At 37.4% G+C, this 17,886-nt stretch overlaps 1 protein-coding gene and 1 non-coding gene across 2 annotated transcripts; both read right to left on the bottom strand.

The window, feature by feature from the left end:
* Positions 1-8,347: 8,347 nt before the first annotated feature.
* Positions 8,348-9,235, bottom strand: LOC107789577 (late embryogenesis abundant protein At5g17165-like). The gene is made up of 2 exons (XM_016611413.2): positions 8,985-9,235; positions 8,348-8,843 (listed from the first exon to the last, which is right to left on the bottom strand). The coding sequence occupies exons 1-2, from the start codon at positions 9,086-9,088 to the stop codon at positions 8,594-8,596; spliced, it is 354 nt and encodes a 117-aa protein (XP_016466899.1). The 5' UTR covers positions 9,089-9,235; the 3' UTR covers positions 8,348-8,593.
* An 8,288-nt stretch (positions 9,236-17,523) lies between these two features.
* On the bottom strand, positions 17,524-17,627 carry LOC142175587 (small nucleolar RNA R71). Its single transcript, XR_012704695.1, has one exon. It is a non-coding gene; the product is annotated as a small nucleolar RNA R71 (small nucleolar RNA).
* Positions 17,628-17,886: the final 259 nt, after the last annotated feature.

Genomic DNA, 17,886 nt, shown 5'->3' with positions numbered 1-17,886 from the left:
GCAATATGAGACTCAGTTCAAACTTGTAGATTTAAACTTGATTTTCCATTTTCTTCATATAGTGGCGGCTTCAACTATTTTCATGTTAGGACTTAATTTCCCTAGGTTACATTCATTTAAGTTCATTGGCGGAGGAATACATATAAATTTATTCTTCAACTCTCCATCTTCTTTTAGTTATAGCATCAAATTATCTTTCAATGAATGATTTTACTTTACCACCATATTTATGTATAGTATATTATACATACATATAATATATTATATATACATAGATATAGTATACTAACAATATATAAATATATACTATAACTATAATACACTAATATTATATATTTGGTATATGGATATACGAAAAAGAATAAATGCTACATATTAGTGCTAATATAAATGATATATATTATGTATACTACACATATGTAAGTAGATTATATGATATATTACTTCAAATGTAAAACATATATTGATGACATATATTAAGTATACTATATGTATATAATATACATAATATCAGTTAAATACTATTCCAAATATAAAAAGGTATATAAATGCTGTGTTAAAAGTGTATTATATATATTTGAGGTAATATTGGCTATTAGCTAAGGTACTTACAAAGAAAAACAATCAGAGAAACTTTTTTTTTTTGGTTGAAACGGAGAATTTGGTCAAAGCCAATATGCCATTGATATCACACTTTTGTATTAAATGAATGGAAGTTACACTTTTAAGAATTAAAAAAAAAAAGAAGAAGAAGAAATACATACCCTATCAATCGAAGGAGAATGAGAGATTGGATTTGAATAAGTGGAATTATAGCTTGAAAAGGTAGCGAAGGAAAAGGAGATTGTTTAGGAAATAATTGATTATGTTATATTGATTTCCTTTTTGTTACCTTAAATAAAGATAATTCCTTATTTTTGGGTGTTTGTTTTTAGTTGGAGATTGCATTATTAAGGGATACTTTCAGAAACAGTTTCCAAATATTTAGGAAACCAACAGTATTTGAGGGTATAACTTTTATACATTTATCATGTTCATGTTGTAGAATATATTATTTAACTAATAGTTGTAGATTGTGAAATAATTTTTGATTTCATCAGTAATAATAAAAATTTCCCATTTTTTTTTCCTATTTATGATCCATAAAATACTAAATTATGGAAGATAATTTATTCTCACTGTTACAATGCTGAAACGAATTTTTTAAGGTGGAAAAAAAATTAAAATATACTTAATTCGAACTTCTTTATTTACTCTCAAACCTTTCTCAATGCGAGGTGAATAAGGTTGAAGAGCAAAGTGGTTCACAGAGAGAAACGGGAAAGAAATATGTGGCTTTTCCATAGGGTTGGGGGACATATATAAAACTGAAAAATAGACGTCCATGACATGATGAAAATTGTTATTCTCAGTCAATATTCACATGTTGGCTAAGTTGTGATAAGATAGGAGAATGCACAAGTTTGCAGTGTACTACTTTGATTAGACAAGACTAGAAGCATTAATCTTTTTTCGTGTTGTTTGTATTTTATCTCAAAAAAAAGGATACATGAATAATTCAGGAAACAAACTGTACTTCTTTGGAGCGTTATTTCTGTTCATGTTTGTTGTTTTGAGTGTGTTTGGTACAATGTGAACCATTTTCCATAAAAATTGATTTACTAGAAACTTATTAGGTGCTGGTGTTCGGTTGCTGAATGAAAAATATTTCTAAAAGACATCATTTGATATTATTTACCTACCCCAATTATCATATTTATTTTTAAAAGTGGTTATATTTTTTTGTGACCTAATAGATCTGGTGGTTAATGTGGACAAGATTGATTACCTGTAAAATCATAAAGTGAATGTGGCCGGTAAGTGGCAAACTGTTTATAAAGCCATAGTTCACCTCAACTCCCTAAATAAAAATAAGAGTAGTTTACAAATTGGAGTAGTTAATTTGCTCCTGATTGTGATAGCCCTCTCAATACGTTATTTAGAGTTTTGTAACTGGCAGATGGTTTCTATCTTGTTAGCTTTATCCCAGTGTGTGGCTTTATATTAGCGCTCGGGCAGGATCCGCCCCTCCAGAGTCTGACATACCAGCAGTGAGCGCAGGTACTGTAAAGTGATGAGTGATTGAGAGTGTTGTGTAGGGAGTGTGAGACAGTGAGATTGAGTACTCTGAGAGTGTGAGTAGATGAGTTTATCACCATGATACATTACATATGACATGCACATTTGACCTGTAGACATAGAGACATAACATTCCTCATATGAGTTATACTTGGCATATTTTATCAGTGTTGAGCTTAAACTGTTAAACTTGAAAGCATGTCTATATTTTTGTACTGGGTACAAATTGATTATGGGATTTCATTGAGTTATTACTGTTATTTTCCATGTTTTATCTGTATTGTTATTATCTGGATTTGGAGTGTACCTTTTTGAGCTCGTCACTGCTTTCAGCCCAAGGTTAGTCGTGTTACTTATTGAGTACATTGGTTCGGTTGTACTTATATTACACTCTGCACTTCATGTGTATATCCAGTTATATCTGGACCCAGTGGTTGCTAGACTCGGAGCAGAATCTGCCAGGAGACATTTGAGGTAGCTGCTTTGATGTCCGCAAACCTCGACTCTCCTTATTTTCAGTTTTATTTTGTAATGTTCTATCTTTCAGACAGTTGTATTAGAGATTTAGACTGTATTGACACTTAGTAGCTCATGTACTCGGTGACACCCGGATTTTGAGAATTTTGTATTTGAGTCGCCGTTATTCTTATCGGTAATTTATGAGATATTTTTCACCATTAAACTTATTACATCATGTTTTCAATTAAAAATGTATAGTTATTTGTGATTGCCGGCTTGCCTAGTACTGTGACAGGCACCATCACGACATGTTGAGATTTGGGCCATGACAAGTTGGTATTAGAGCCTAGGTTACATAGTTCTCACGAGTCATGAGCAAGTTTAGTAGAGTCTTGCGGATCGGTACAGAGAAGTCTGTACTTATTTTGGAGAGGATACCAAACCATTAGGAAAATTCACTTTCTTGAATTCTTGTCGTGCAGATTTGTTTATTCCGGAAACTAAACTTCTAGATTTCTATTCTCTCACAGATGGTGAGGACACGTGCGACTAGATCGGGCGGATGGCCACCAGTACTACTAGCTAGGGCCAAGAGAGTCCGGGGCCGCGGTAGAGACCGAGGTGAAACTCGTACAGCAGCTAGAGCAGCACCCGTGGAGCCACTAGTTGCTTCAGCTCAGGAGAAGATACTAGATGTGGTTGAGCCGGTGGGACCAACTTAGGCATCAGCTGCGCCCATTGTGATTCCAGGCCCCGGTTGGTCCGCCTATGAATGACGAGGAGCAGAAGAGGCTAGAGCGGTTTGGGAGGCTCAGGCCCTCAGAGTTAAATGAGGCTTAGTCGGAGGATCCTCAGGGTTTCTTAAACAGATGCCAGCGGATCTTTCGCAAGGTGGGTTTTCTGGAGACTAGTGTAGTCTCATTTACTACTTTTCAGCTGTTGGGGGCTGCATTCAGATGGTGGGACGCCTATGAGTTGAGCAGGCCATCCGGCGCTGCACCACTTACGTAGCACGGGTTCTCAGTTCTCTTTTTAGAGGAGTTTGTTCCACAGACCCGCAGAGAGGAGTTGCGTAGGCAGTTAGAGCAGCTACGCCAGGAGGGTATGTCAGTGACCTAATATGATATGAGATTTTCAGAGTTGGCTCGTCACGTGATCTGGTTGGTTCCCACAGAGAGGGGGGGATTAAGAGGTTCATTGATGGCCTCAACTATGGACTGCGCTTCGTCATGACTCGGAAAATTGCATCTGGTGCTAGGTTCGACGAGGTGGTTGATTTTGCTAAGCGACTAGAGCAAGTTCGTAGTCAGGAGCGTAAGGAGAGGGAGACCAAGAGGCCTCGTGGTTCAGATGGTTTCAACGGTGTTTCTTCTGGAGGACAGTCCTACCACGGCAGGGGTCGCCCATATATGCCCACTCAGATGGCTCGTCCGGTTCATCGTGGTGCATCATCTAGCATGGTTCATACAGTGCTCGTCCGGGTTTGTCATCTCTCAGTGCCCTTCCAGCTCAAAGTTCATCCCGTACTCCATCAGTTCAAGCTTCATCTGCACCAGGTCCTTCTAGTAGATATTCTGGTTCTCGGGGTCCAATTCAGTCTCCACTACCATTGATAGATCGGAGTTGCTATGAGTGTGTGGAGTTTGGACATGTGAGAGATATTGTCCCCCTCTTTTAGGAGGTCTAGTTCAGCAGAGGGGTCAGGTTATGACTTCTGCACCAGTTACTTCACCACCCGCTCAGCCAGCTCGGGGTGAGACTCAGGCAGCTAGAGGTCGCCCTAGATGGGGAGGTTGATTAGGTGGCAGTGAGGCTCGATGCTATGCTTTCCCTGCTAGGCCATAGGCCGTTGCTTCAGATGCAGTGATCACAGGTATTATCTCAGTATGCCACATGGATGCTTCCATATTATTTGACACTGGTTCCACTTATTCATATATATCATCATTGTTTGCTCGTTATTTGGATATGCCCCGTGAGTCTTTAGATTTGCCTGTTCATGTATCTACGCTGGTGGGCGATTATATTGTTGTGGATTGTGTGTATCGGTCGTGTGTGGTGACCATTGGGGTATTGGAGACGAGAGTTGATCTCTTATTGCTTAGTATGGTTGATTTTGACGTGATTCTGGGCATGGATTTGTTGTCCCCATGTCATGCTATTTTGGATTGTCACGCTAAGACCGTGACACTGGCTATGGCTGGTTTACCTAGGATCGAGTGGAGAGATTCTCTGGACTATGTTCCCAGTAGGGTGCTTTCATATCTGAAGGCCCAACGGATGGTTGGGAAGGGGTGTTTGTCATATTTGGCTTTTGTGAGGGATGTTGATGCTGATACTCCTACCATTGATTCTGTTCTGGTAGTGTGAGACTTTCTGGATGTGTTTCCTGTAGACCTGCCAGGCATGCCACCCGACAGGGACTTTTATTTTGGTATTGACTTGGTGCCGGGCAGTAAGCCCATTTCTATTCCTTTGTAGCGTTTGGCACTAGCAGATTTGAAGGAATTGAAAGAGCAACTTCAGGAGCTTTTTGATAAGGGGTTTATTAGGCCTAGTGTGTCGTCTTATGGTGCACCGGTTCTATTTGTGAAGAAGAAGGATAGTACTATGCGGATATGCAATGGCTATAGACACTTGAACAAAGTTACGGGGATGTTTCGAAATGAATTGGGACACTTAGTCCCACGGTTGGAAGCTCAAGTTGAAAGAGTTGACCGGATATTTAATTATGAGTAAACGACTCCAAAATGAAGTTTTAATGGTTCCGATAGCTTTGTATGGTGAATTTTGAATTAGGAGTATGTCCGGATTTTGATTTGGAGGTCCGTAGGTCATTTTCGCTTGAATTTGCGAAAGTTAGAATGTTGAAGGTTTGGAAAGTTGAGAAGTTTGACCGAGAGTTGACTTTGTTGTTATCTGGCTTGGATTTTGGTTCTGGAAGTTGGAAGAGGTCCTTTGTATCATTTATGACTTGTGTGCAAAATTTGAGGTCAATTAGAGTTGGTTTTATAGGTTTCGACATCGATTGTAGAAGTTGGAAATCCATTAGTTTCATTAGGCTTGAATTGGGGTGCGATTCATATTTTTATTATTGTTTGATGTGATTTGAGGCCTCGGCTAAGTTTTTATCGTATTTTAGGACTTGTTGGTATATTTGGATGGGGTCCCGCGGGCCTCAAGTATTATTCGTATTGAAAACGGATTGAAATTTAGACTTGTGGAAGTGCTGGTGTGATCAGGTCTGGTGCAACCGCACCAGCATGAAATGAGTCGCAGGTGCCGTTGGCAATGCGCAGATGCAGAGGTGAGTTGGTGACTGTTGCATCGCAGAAGCGGAACAGAGCGAGTCTTGAGGGGGTTAGGTATTTTCGCAGAAGCGGACATTAGTGCGTAAAAGCGTGTCTGCAGATGCGTTCCGCACGCGCACGTGCGCTGTCGTAGTTGCGGTCTTCAGGCCACAGAAGCGGAGTGGCGGAACTTAAGTGAGTTTCGCAGGTGCGGAACTTTAACCGTAGATGCGGTTCCACAGAAGCGGATCATGGACTGCAGGTGTGAAAGTACTGGCAGTGTTATAATTCAAAAGGGTTCCGAGTTTTCTTCATATGTGGACTTTGCAAGCTCGGCTAGTGGCGATATTTTAGAGGGATTTCATTAGATTTCAAAAGGTAAGCAACTTTGGTCATTTTTATTCATTAATATTGAATATCTATTGAATTTCTCACCTAGATTAGGTATTTTTGAGGTGAAATTTGTGGAACTTTGGACTAGGGATTTGAGAGTGAGATTTAGAGGTTTGAAGGTCGATTTTGGTCGGAATTGGATAGCTTTGGTATGGTTGGACTCGTTATTGAAAAGGTGTTCAGATTTTTAAAATTTTGTCAGGTTCCATAGGTTGACGTTTTGACTTTGGTTAAAGAACTTAGCTTTATCGTATGGAATCAATTCCTATAACTTGTATTGATTGTATTAAGTTGTTTGTGGCTAGATACGAGTCGTTCAAAGGCCGATTCGCGAGGCAAGGGTTTGTTGGAGTGGGATTTGCACAATTTGAGGTAAGTAACACTTCTAAACTTGGTTCTGAGGGTATGAATCTCTGAAATACGTGTTATGTGGTTGGTATTGAGATGACGCATATGCTAGGTGACGGGCGTGTGGGCGTGCATCGTGGTAGTTGTGCCTCGGTTGATTCTGTGGTACAGTGTAGTTATCAAATCTTGTTGCTATTCATGTAATCCCTACGTGTTAGAGTAATTTCGCTATAATTCATGTTAGAAATCATGTTTAGGCTATATGCTTATTCTGTTGGGACCCACTGAGGTCATTTTTGCTATTGAATTATTTGCTTATATTGCAATTATATACTCAGACACATCCATCATTTGCATAATATATCTCAGTCTCTGTTGTCATTTATTGTTACATCATGTATCATTATTTGAGCTGGTGGCATGAGATTTGTGAGCCCGAGAGACTGGAGAGATTGATGACTGAGTTGGGGCCTGAGAGCCGTGTTCTGAGTGAAGTTGTGGATCGGGCTAGACACCGCAGCATGCCATATTGATTTTATATTAGCACGTGGGAAGATCCGCCCCTCCGGAGTCTGACATACCAACAGTAAGCGCAGGTGTCGTACAATGCTGAGTGATTGAGAGTGATGAGTGAGGAATGTGAGACAATGAGATTGAGTATTCTGAGAGCGTGAGTACATGGGTTTATCACTGTGATGCATTACATGTGACATGCACATTTGACATGTAGATATAGAGACGTAACATTCCTCATATAAGTTATACTTGGCATATTTTATCAGTGTTGAGCTTAAACTGTTAAACTTGAAAACATGTCTACATTTTTGTACTGGGTAGAAATTGATTATGGGATTTCATTGAGTTATTACTGTCATTTTCCCTGTTTTATCTGTATTGTTATTATCTGGATTTGGACTGTACCTTTTTGAGCTCGTCAATGCTTTCAGTTCATGGTTAGTCCTGTTACTTATTGAGTACATTGGGTCGGTTGTACTCATACTACACTTTGCATTTCGTGTGCAGATCCAGGTACATATGGACCCGATGGTTACTAGACTCGAAGCAGAATCTTCTACGAGACATTTGAGATAGCTTCTTTGACGCCCGCATACCTCGACTCTCCTTCTTTTCAGTTTTATTTTGTACTATCTTTCATATTAGAGATTTAGACTGTGTTGATATTTAGTAGCTCATGTACTCGATGACACCCGAATTTTGAGAATTTTGTATTTAAGTCATCGTTATTCTCATCGGTTATTTATGAGATTTTTTTCACTGTTAAACTTATTACATCATGTTTTTAATTAAAAATACGTAGTTATTTGTGATTGTTGGCTTGCCTAGTACTGTGATAGGTGCCATCACGACATGTTGAGATTTGGTTCGTGACAGTTAAACTTGCCGCATATACTATACACGGGTGGTTTTTACTTAATTGGGTCGGGTATTTTGGTGTCAGCGGAATAACCTTAAAATATGATCTTTACAAGGCATGGTAGATGTAATAAACTATTTAATATTAAAAGAAATTCCAACTCATGAGTTCTGTCGCTGAAAAGGAGCTTCAACGGTGTCTTTAATTTGATTTTTGGAACATTTTTCCAATAGTTGAGTGACTACTAAGTACTGATTTGGTCAATTTGAGTGAACACTTAGAGAAATTTACACCAAATTTGTAATGTAAAATTTCATAGGTATTCTCTATGACAGACTAATTTGGTAAAGACTTGATAGAAATGTCACTTAAAAGCTTTTAAAAGCACTGCTTATTATCATTTAAAAGCACTTGATAATAATAGGAAAAGACTTTCTATTACACCATATGAACATTTAAAAGCAGCACAGAGGTGAGAGACAGTCTTATTCTGTAGTCCATATCGTGCTTCTAACTAAGACTCATAGTAACACAGCAAACACCTTTCACCTTTCCAATTACTAGCTAGTACTTATTATATTCTGTGAACATACTATATATTTTGTGAAACTTAAGAGTAGGTTGGCTTCTCCAGATCCTCGAGAGCGCGAAAGAAGGCCTTCTGTTCCAAGACAGAGTCGACAAGGCAACCAGGGTCACCGCAGATAATATGATGTGTGGATGGCCCAAATATCCCAGTTTGAGGATGAGGAGTCCAGTACTTGTCTGATCTCACCCCGACTATTTCATCAGGTACCGATGAAATATATTCCTCTGGATTCCTGTCATACACTGATATGTGTACCGCCCTCCTGCACCTACTACACCAGCCATTTAATTCAAGATTAATAAAATGGCGAATAGCTAGTACTAATTCACTACAAAAATAGCTCGTCTGCAAGAAAGCATAAAAGGATACATAAAAGAACTAAGCAAAGACATATATATGTACAAAATTATACCAGGCAGAGAGGGTAGATGAGTTAGCAGAATTGGCGCAGCTGAATTGGTTCAGAACTCGCTTCCTCAAGCTCACAAGTCCACGGTTCTGTAAAGTGGTGGCCATACAATATAGTTTTCTTTGAAGAAGGAGTAGTAGCTTGTTTTCTTACAATCTCTCTTACACAGTAAGCAAATGAGTTAAGAAGAAGAGCGAAGCGCTATGTCATAAGCTACACATCTGTTTCCCTATTTATAGTGTAAAACCCCACAGAGAGTGGAGTATAAATAATTCTGTGCACTTCCACAAGTCCAAATAATAATAAGCTTTTACCTAGTACAGAAATTTATTTCCATCACGTCATTGTCTCTTCCTTGGTCCACAATTACCAAGTTTGATTGTCCGTTTATCTAACGCAAAATCCATGTTAAATCATTTTTATTAATGGTACACAGCAGAGTATTAAATCTAACACTGAGATAACCAAAAGTAGCAATAAAAAATAATAATCCTTTTCGAGAATAATTTATTTCTCCATCTGACTCAAATTATCTGTCGTGATTTCTAAAATAGTTGTATCAAATTATTTGTCATTTTAGAAGTTCAAAACAAAATTAATTATTATTTTCCCACTTCACCCTTAATGGTAATTGTTCTTGAAGATGTAGATAACACATAAATAGAGTAATAGTTTAAAATTCATTCTAATTAATATTTTCTTAAGGAATGTATAAAAGGGAAACACGACAAACGGAGGGAGTTCTAGTGTTGATCACTAATGAAAATTAAAGTCGTCCATAATCTTAGTCCGGAATCAAAATGTTGTCTTTTTGGACTTAAAGCACAAAAATAGGTGGAAAAAAAAATTGAGAACCATTTTATATATAACGCATTTCTTCACCGCGCTATACCTTAAAGATATGTTTGTCCGTTAAGGTATAGCGCATGGGTTACATGCGCTAAATTTGAACTTTAAATTGGCGGGCAAAGTTTACATATAATGCATATGCAGGATGCGCTATACTAGAAGTTGAAAAGACAGGTAGGTATAGCACATTCTATATATGCGCTATACCTATATAAAATATCGGGCCAGTCTTCTTCCCTGATCGGACATAACAAAAAGGAACAAAAATGCCTCCCCTCCCCCCCCCCTTTTTTTAACCAAAAAACTCCATTGGAGCCCACCCGTCCCCCAAAAATTGTGTCTTCTCCGTATTTTAGCAAGTTAACACTGGATCCAAGGCGTTGTCATGTAGTGGATCTCGTCTATTGCTCATTTCGGCTCCCAAATCATCAATTTTTCACATTTTAAAAAACTTTAAATCGAGGTATTCCGACCTACTTTTTGGTAAAACTCATGTATATAAAATGATTATGAGTTATTTTTTACTGTGGTGTATATTTTTTGTGATTGTTTTGTGATTTAATTAATTTTTTATTTTTTATCCGGATTAGTTTATTTATGTGCTAAATAATTAGTAAAAATATATATTGTTATTTTATGAATAATTATTGTTATATGTGATTTTAATGTTGTACGTATATTAATATGTGACTTTATTATTGTTTAGTACCTTTAGTATTATGTTGTGTCCTTAATTGTTAAGTAAGTGCCCTTTAGCGTAGTAAAACTGATAATAAATTTTAGCTTATGGTAGTTGACTTTGTTTATGGCCATTTAGAGTAGTGTTACTTTAGTGCTCTTTAAGATTCCGTTGTGTAGAATAAAAGATTTAATGTATCAGTAGATAATTATCAAATATTATATATGAATCATAAAATAATCAGTTGATGTTACAAAAGAGACGCTGCCGGGAAATTTGGACAAAATATGACAGTTAACAAATAAATTGTTACGAATGAAATAAATTCAATATTATTTACTATTACGTTTGTAGTATTTTTATATGATTAGTTATTGAATATATCTTGATTACTTATGAAATTTTAATATATAATTTTGTTATAATACAAAAATAACTTTAAAAAAATGATAGTTCAAACAAAACCATGTAGAATTTTAGTAGAAAAATGTAGGAAACTAACATATGAAATATTAATATAGGAAATTTATCAACCTAAGTATTTGTTATATGAATAATTACTAAAATATCTTTTTAGTTATTAAAATTAATTATTTAATTCTCTGTTAACCCCAAAAATATATGAAAAAAATATGATTGTTCAAAAACAAAACCCTCTCGAATTTTAGTCAAACGATGTAAGAAAATAACATATAAAACAACAATATAGAATATTTGTCAAACCGAGTATTTTTATATGAATACTTATTAATTATATCATGTATAGTTATGAAAAATAATTATTTAATTCTATTATACCCAAAAATAGCTGAGTAAGAAACTAATATACTCCCTCTGTTTCAATTTATGTGAACCTATTTCCTTTTTAGTCCGTGCCAAAAAGAATGACCTCTTTCCCTATTTGGAAACAATTTACCTTTATGCAATGATTTATAGCCACACAAAATATATGTGCCTCATTTTACACCACAAGTTCAAAAGTTTTCTCTCTTTTCTTAAATTCCGTGCCCTTTACAACATCCATTTTACAAATGCCACTAATATTTAATAAATGGTTTAAGAAGAGGCAAAAAAGTGAAGGTAGTTCAATAAATCCACATGGAACACATTATAACACAATCGATTCCTATCTTGAAAAAAATATGCTAGGTTGCTATACTGATTTGGTTGATGACAAGTGGTATGGTGTGCTACGTCCCTTGAAAAATAAGCCTATCAATATATACACTGATCTCAAAGTTGCAGGGCACATTATTGAGGGCGAAGCGCATTCTACAAAGCCTGAAGGTATGCGAATTTGGGGTAAAAAACTACAATGGGTTCCCCTTCACTCAAAACGGTGTGATTATAAAGTACTATGCCACTGGCATAGGCTAGTTGTACCACAAGCACTATCTACAACCTTCCAAACAAACACACACAAAGATGAACCAAAAGTGATTCGGCATTTGATGAAGAAGATTTTAGAGATGGAAAAGGCACTAGCCGTTCATCATGCACTGGATGATCTTAACTACCTGCAAGGAATGGAGGATAAATATTGGAATTTATTTGAAAATAAAAAATTGCATAGAGACAATGATTATCTTGTTTTCCCAACAGTTGCCGAATGGGAGGGACTACCTAAGTTTCTACCATAGACGTTGGACGTAGAGTCTCATATTGTTGTAGAAATCAAGCAAGTGGTCTTATTGATGATAGCGATGAAATATGAGAAATGTGTGTCAACTGGGGCCTAGATTACGATGCCCTCGGTCCGGAAGGGTGCGTACAAGATGTTGACGAAGAAGATGAAGACAATGACAATGAAATAGTGCCAGATAGTGACGATAAAGGCGAATGAAAATTGTTCTTTGGGAAATATTTCAAATTGTTGTATTGAATCTTTAATGCTAAATATTAATTAGATTTAACCCTATTGGAAACATAATTTTATTTCAGAAATTTTGCAAATTTAACCTTTACAGACATTTAGTACAACAAAAATACTACAACAAAACACTAGGTTTATCCTTGATAATTTGTCACATTGGATAAACTGCTACCTGGAGCTGAATTACCATCGCTTCCCAAACCAGCTGAAGGACATTTACGGCGATTGTGTCCTGTTTGATAACATATTTCACATTTACGTGCATAAATGGTATCACCAACATCTATTTGGTTCTGTATCCGCGTTCTTTTTTGCACTTTCCGTTGACGCACATAATACTTGTTACACACCATTTTAAATGGTTCCGCCCACCAATAATGCTCAGCACCCACTGGCTGCAACTGCCCACTATAGGTGTTTGCGTATGCAGCAATACTATATTCTTTATCAACATACCTCGTTGCCGCGAAACCTGTATATTGAAAGCACTTCATGGCATGTGAGCATGGCAAGTGATAGATTGACCATTTTCCACACGAGCATAATCTTCTGGATTCATTGACGGTGTGTGTATTATTCCTGCGGTTTTGATGCACACCAGTGCGAACTTCAAAAATATTTCGCTCACTACACTACTACAAAAATATATGCCACTGTGCTCGCTTCCTATATTTCTCAAATCGTTTCATTGGCTGTGGCACAAATTCAACACTCATTTCCATCAATGACAATTCACCTCTAGATCTTTCAACAAAACTCTCTGCCCTCTGCTTGAATGACATCCGCACCATGGCAGTAACATGCAATCAAAGTGCGGACTTCAATAACCCGTTGAAAGACTCTGACACATTTGTTGTCAAAATTTCCCACTTTCTACCACTATCCTTATACAAAGTCCACTTGTCGAGCTCATGTCGTATCAACCAATGATAGGCTTCTGGGTCTTCCTGCCTAATCAATTTCATTCGCATCCTGAATTTAAACTCTTGGTGATCTGTTACAACCATCTACATTAAATCATATAAGTCCTTGTTCGGGTGAGCCCTCTGGAAGTTGGCCTTCAAGTGTCTAACACAGTAACGGTGGTAGGCATTCAATTCCTGCCATGCACGTAAATTCTGTACATAACTTAAAGTACTACCATGGCGATCAGATATTAGACAAATGCTTGAACGTTGTCTGACAACGTGCTCCTTCAAGTGGTTCAAAAATAATATCCACGTCTCTTGGCTTTCATTGACACAAATAGCAAATGCTAGGGGAAATATGCTTCCATTAGCATCTACTGCAAAGGCGATCAACAACTTAATATCATACTTTCCATAGACATGAGTATCGTCTATGGATATTATCAACCGACAATGCACAAAACCATCAATGGCTAGTTTAAATGCCCAGAACACATATCTGAATATAGATTCGGGTATTTTCGGACTCCGCTCAAGCTTCCATTCAACAACAGTCCCGGGGTTAAAGTATTGCAATGCAGCCATGTACTTGGGTAGAGCGACAAAGGACTTATCCCAATTACCATAAATAATCTCAAATGCACGTTTATGCCCGAAAAATGCCTTTCTTTTGGTAATGGTACATCCATATACCTGGTGGATAGATGTTATACACTCTTTAATCTTGTACCTTATGGAAGCTTCAATGTGTGGAATCAAGACAAGAGAAATCATGTCAACATTCAAGTTAAAATGATTCCTACTGAATGTGTCCATTTCACAAGTGTGGGTGCCAATGTATTTCCCCATAATCCACATATTTGTTTTCAACTTACTCGCACGCAGCATACATGTACAACCTTAAAACCATCTACAACAAATAACCTTGTATACTTCCGGATATGACTCATGAACCATGATCTCACGACACTCTTTTATGTTGTACATTCGCACCGCCCTACTTAGGCGCGCTTTATCAGCAAAAAACATATTCTTTGACAGCACCGTTGGTCTAGATTCATCCCACATTATTGTCTGAATGTTGTCAAAACCCCTTGTGAGGGTATCCACATCCGGCATACTTGACAACTGATCAAGGTAGGGAATCTCATTTGAATGAAATGGCACATGGGACTCGTACACTCTCGGTCTAACAGGGGGTGGATCATGCTCCCTCATCAAATCAGGTTCGTCATTCTCATCCTCATCATCATCACCCTCATTAGCGAAGGGTGTGTCATCTCCAGACTCATCAGTATTGTTGTCATAATCACTATCATCTTTCTGACTCTGCGCATCTGCCAGATCCTGATTGAATATATCTTCTTCGGGCAATTGAGTAAGGATAGGACTGGACCTTCAAGTTGCTCGTTTTCACTGCACAACTAATAAAATAATGAGTTTCTCAAATTCATCCAAACATTACATATAAACTTTATTACTTAACTTACAAATCATAATCTATTGATATCCCATGATGCACATTATCATGTTGCTGATGACTTTCGGATGGACCACCATGATCCAACACACCAAAACTAGGCATATTCCAACTATCCGTTGGTTTATAACTTGTAAAATTCATATCTAGCCGGTACCACCTGTGCAATATATGATTGTTAATACAAATACAATACATAAAAAACATCGTAATACAAAGGAAAATTGAAGTTTACCACTCAGCTTGTGGATTATGTAAACTTGGGGAGAAACTATATCCTCGCTCCTCATTCGCCCGTGGAGATAAGTTTAGATCTGGCCAAATTCTTTCAACGGGAACATGTTCAGATAAAACTGCTCTAATATTGCGAACGTCTTAGAAGTTCCCGGTGTTCATCCGAAGTTCTCAAAAAATTTGTCAGAGTTTCATCGTCTTCATTATTAAACTCAGCATAACAAGCAAACCCTTGCGGAGTAACAAAATATGGATATATTCCAGTTACTTTAATATTAACCGAATATTTTTCCATACTCATTCTTTTACATAACAACGATACCAATCTATCGTACTGATGGTAGGCTGTAATCTCGTATTTTAGTCGCTTATTACACTCTAATTCACTGCACTTTATTCATGTTTGCGCTTTAATTGATGGTGTTTTGTACTTATTGTATGATTTATGCCTTGTAAGAGTGATTCCGATCTATGTAGATATTACAGAATGAATTTGAGCTATTTGGAGCTTTGAAGTCTAAGTAAAAGTCCAAGGGATTAAGCCGGGATTGCATTCGGGAGTCGAAAACCATATCTGGATATCAAAAAGCGAGGAAAATTCTATACTCTGAGAAAACCCTATTGTCACAGCGCGTGGGGCGCCACGCGTGTACAATTTCCTGCTTCCTGTCAGAAACAACTCTCTAGATTTCTCCACGAATGCCCCGCATGGCACGTCTCCCCATGCGTCGTGCTTGTGCAATTTTTACACAGTAATTTTCCTAATTCAGCTACGAGAAGGTGATTTTATCTGGGCCCGACCCTACTTGGTATAAATATATGAAAAATATTATTTTTTGGACTTTGGACATATTGGAGACCTAAGGAGGCTAAGGAGGAGTTAGAGAAGCAAAAGCACAAGGAGTTCATCATTTAATCCTCACTCACCCGAGTTTGGATCGTTTTATGTTTTCCTTTACTCTAAACATATTTGTGATGAATTGCTCCACATATATGGAGTAGTTCTCTTTAGAGTTTGATGAATTTGGTGTATTGATATTTTTTTGTAGATTATAACTCTAGTTTTATGTATTTAAGCATTTTTGGATGATTTAATTGTTGCATCTATATTCACTAGTTCATGTAATCGAGAGAGGCATAACTTGTGATATATTTGCATTATATTGTTGGTTGAGTTCATAAATTCTTCTTAGTAATCGAAAGAGGCTAGTTGAATCATCGATTAAACCTAGTTAGGAGGATAATCGAGAGATGTTCTCCAAATCCATTACGTATTCTTGCATATCTTCACGTGCTTAAATTGGCTCATCTTGTGAGGTTAAAACTTAATCTAGAGAGGAGTTTTTGCTGAACGTTTGAACTAATAATTGAGTGAATTCGAGGGACTCACTTGAACATTAGGATTGAATTATCTAGATTTAGATCCAAAATAATTATCTTGCACCTATCCTATCAAAACCCTATTTTCTCACACCGATAACTTCCTTGCTTACCTTTGTTGCGATAGTCATTAGTCAATAATTTTAGATTCTTAGTTAATTTTAATTATTAATCATATAAATCTCAATTTGTTGATTCTCCTAGATAGCAATCAAGCTAGAAACTGAGAAAATAATATTTAACTCAAATCTCCGTGGATACGATATTATACTATACTATCTTTGACTAGTGAGCATAATTTAAGTGGTGTTTTTCGCTCGTCAAATTTTGGCGCCGTTGCCGGAGATTGCCAATCAATAGTGTTTGAAATAGTTTGTAGTGCTAATTCAGGAATATTTCTTTTTATTTTATTTTATTTTTCCTTTTTTACGTTTGGTGTTCTTTGACTGTGTGCAGGTTATAGGTTCAGAGTGGTGCATGACTAGAACTTCTGCGAAGGAAGTGCTATCATACGTACCCGAGATAGAAAAATAATTGCGACAGTTGAGGAAGGAAAGAAGTCTCACCGAGACATCAGAAAAGCTGGGCAGTCCTCAACTAAAGAACTTACGGCTGAAAACAGTAAAGATAATGTAGATTTGGCTACGAGAGAAACAACCCAATGAAGAGAACAAGCTGCACGGGATGCTGAGGAAGCAACTATTAGAGATGCGCAGAACATCTATGAAGAAGAGAGGAGTCTCAGACTTAATCAACATCAACCCTTGCCTTGGAGACCACTTGGCGAATATACTAGACCGGTCTACAATCAAGGATTATCCAGTGTTCGACCACCTCCAATTGCAGCTAATAATTTCAAGTTGAAGCAAGGGTTGCTCCAAACCCTTCAAAATTATTGTGTCTTCAGAGGGAAGATGAACGAAGATCCAAACAACTATCTAATGGACTTCGAGGAGATTATGAACACCTTTCAATATAATGATGTGTCACAAGATGCAATTTACTTAAGAGCATTCCCCTTCACACTCAAAGATGATGTAAAGTAGCGGCTTCGAAGCTTACCTAATGGATCGATTCAAACATGGGATGAGATGACCAGAATTCTTTTTGATAAATATTTCTCATCAACTAAGACGGGCAAGTTTAGAAGAGAAATCCATAACTTCTGCTAGAAAGATACTGAGAATGTGTTTGAAGCTTGGGAGAGGTTTAAGGAAATAGTCAGAAAGTGTCAACATAACGGAGTTGAACTATGGATATAACTCCAGTACGTTTGGGATGGATTGACACCGGCCTCACATAGAACATTGAGCAATACAGTTGGAGGCCTTTTGATGAAGAAGACTCCAGAGGACATAGTCACAATTCTTGATGATTTGTCTGAAGATGCTAATCAATTGCCCTCTGAGAGTACAGAAAGAAGGAGATCGACATGTGTTCACCAGGTTGATGCTAACACATCTGTGCAGGTACAACTTGATGCTATTGCTAGAGAAATACGG

The sequence above is a fragment of the Nicotiana tabacum genome, chromosome 21, assembly GCF_000715075.1.
Source record: "Nicotiana tabacum cultivar K326 chromosome 21, ASM71507v2, whole genome shotgun sequence".
NCBI lineage: Eukaryota > Viridiplantae > Streptophyta > Magnoliopsida > Solanales > Solanaceae > Nicotiana > Nicotiana tabacum.
This window is presented reverse-complemented; position numbering and strand designations above follow the sequence as displayed.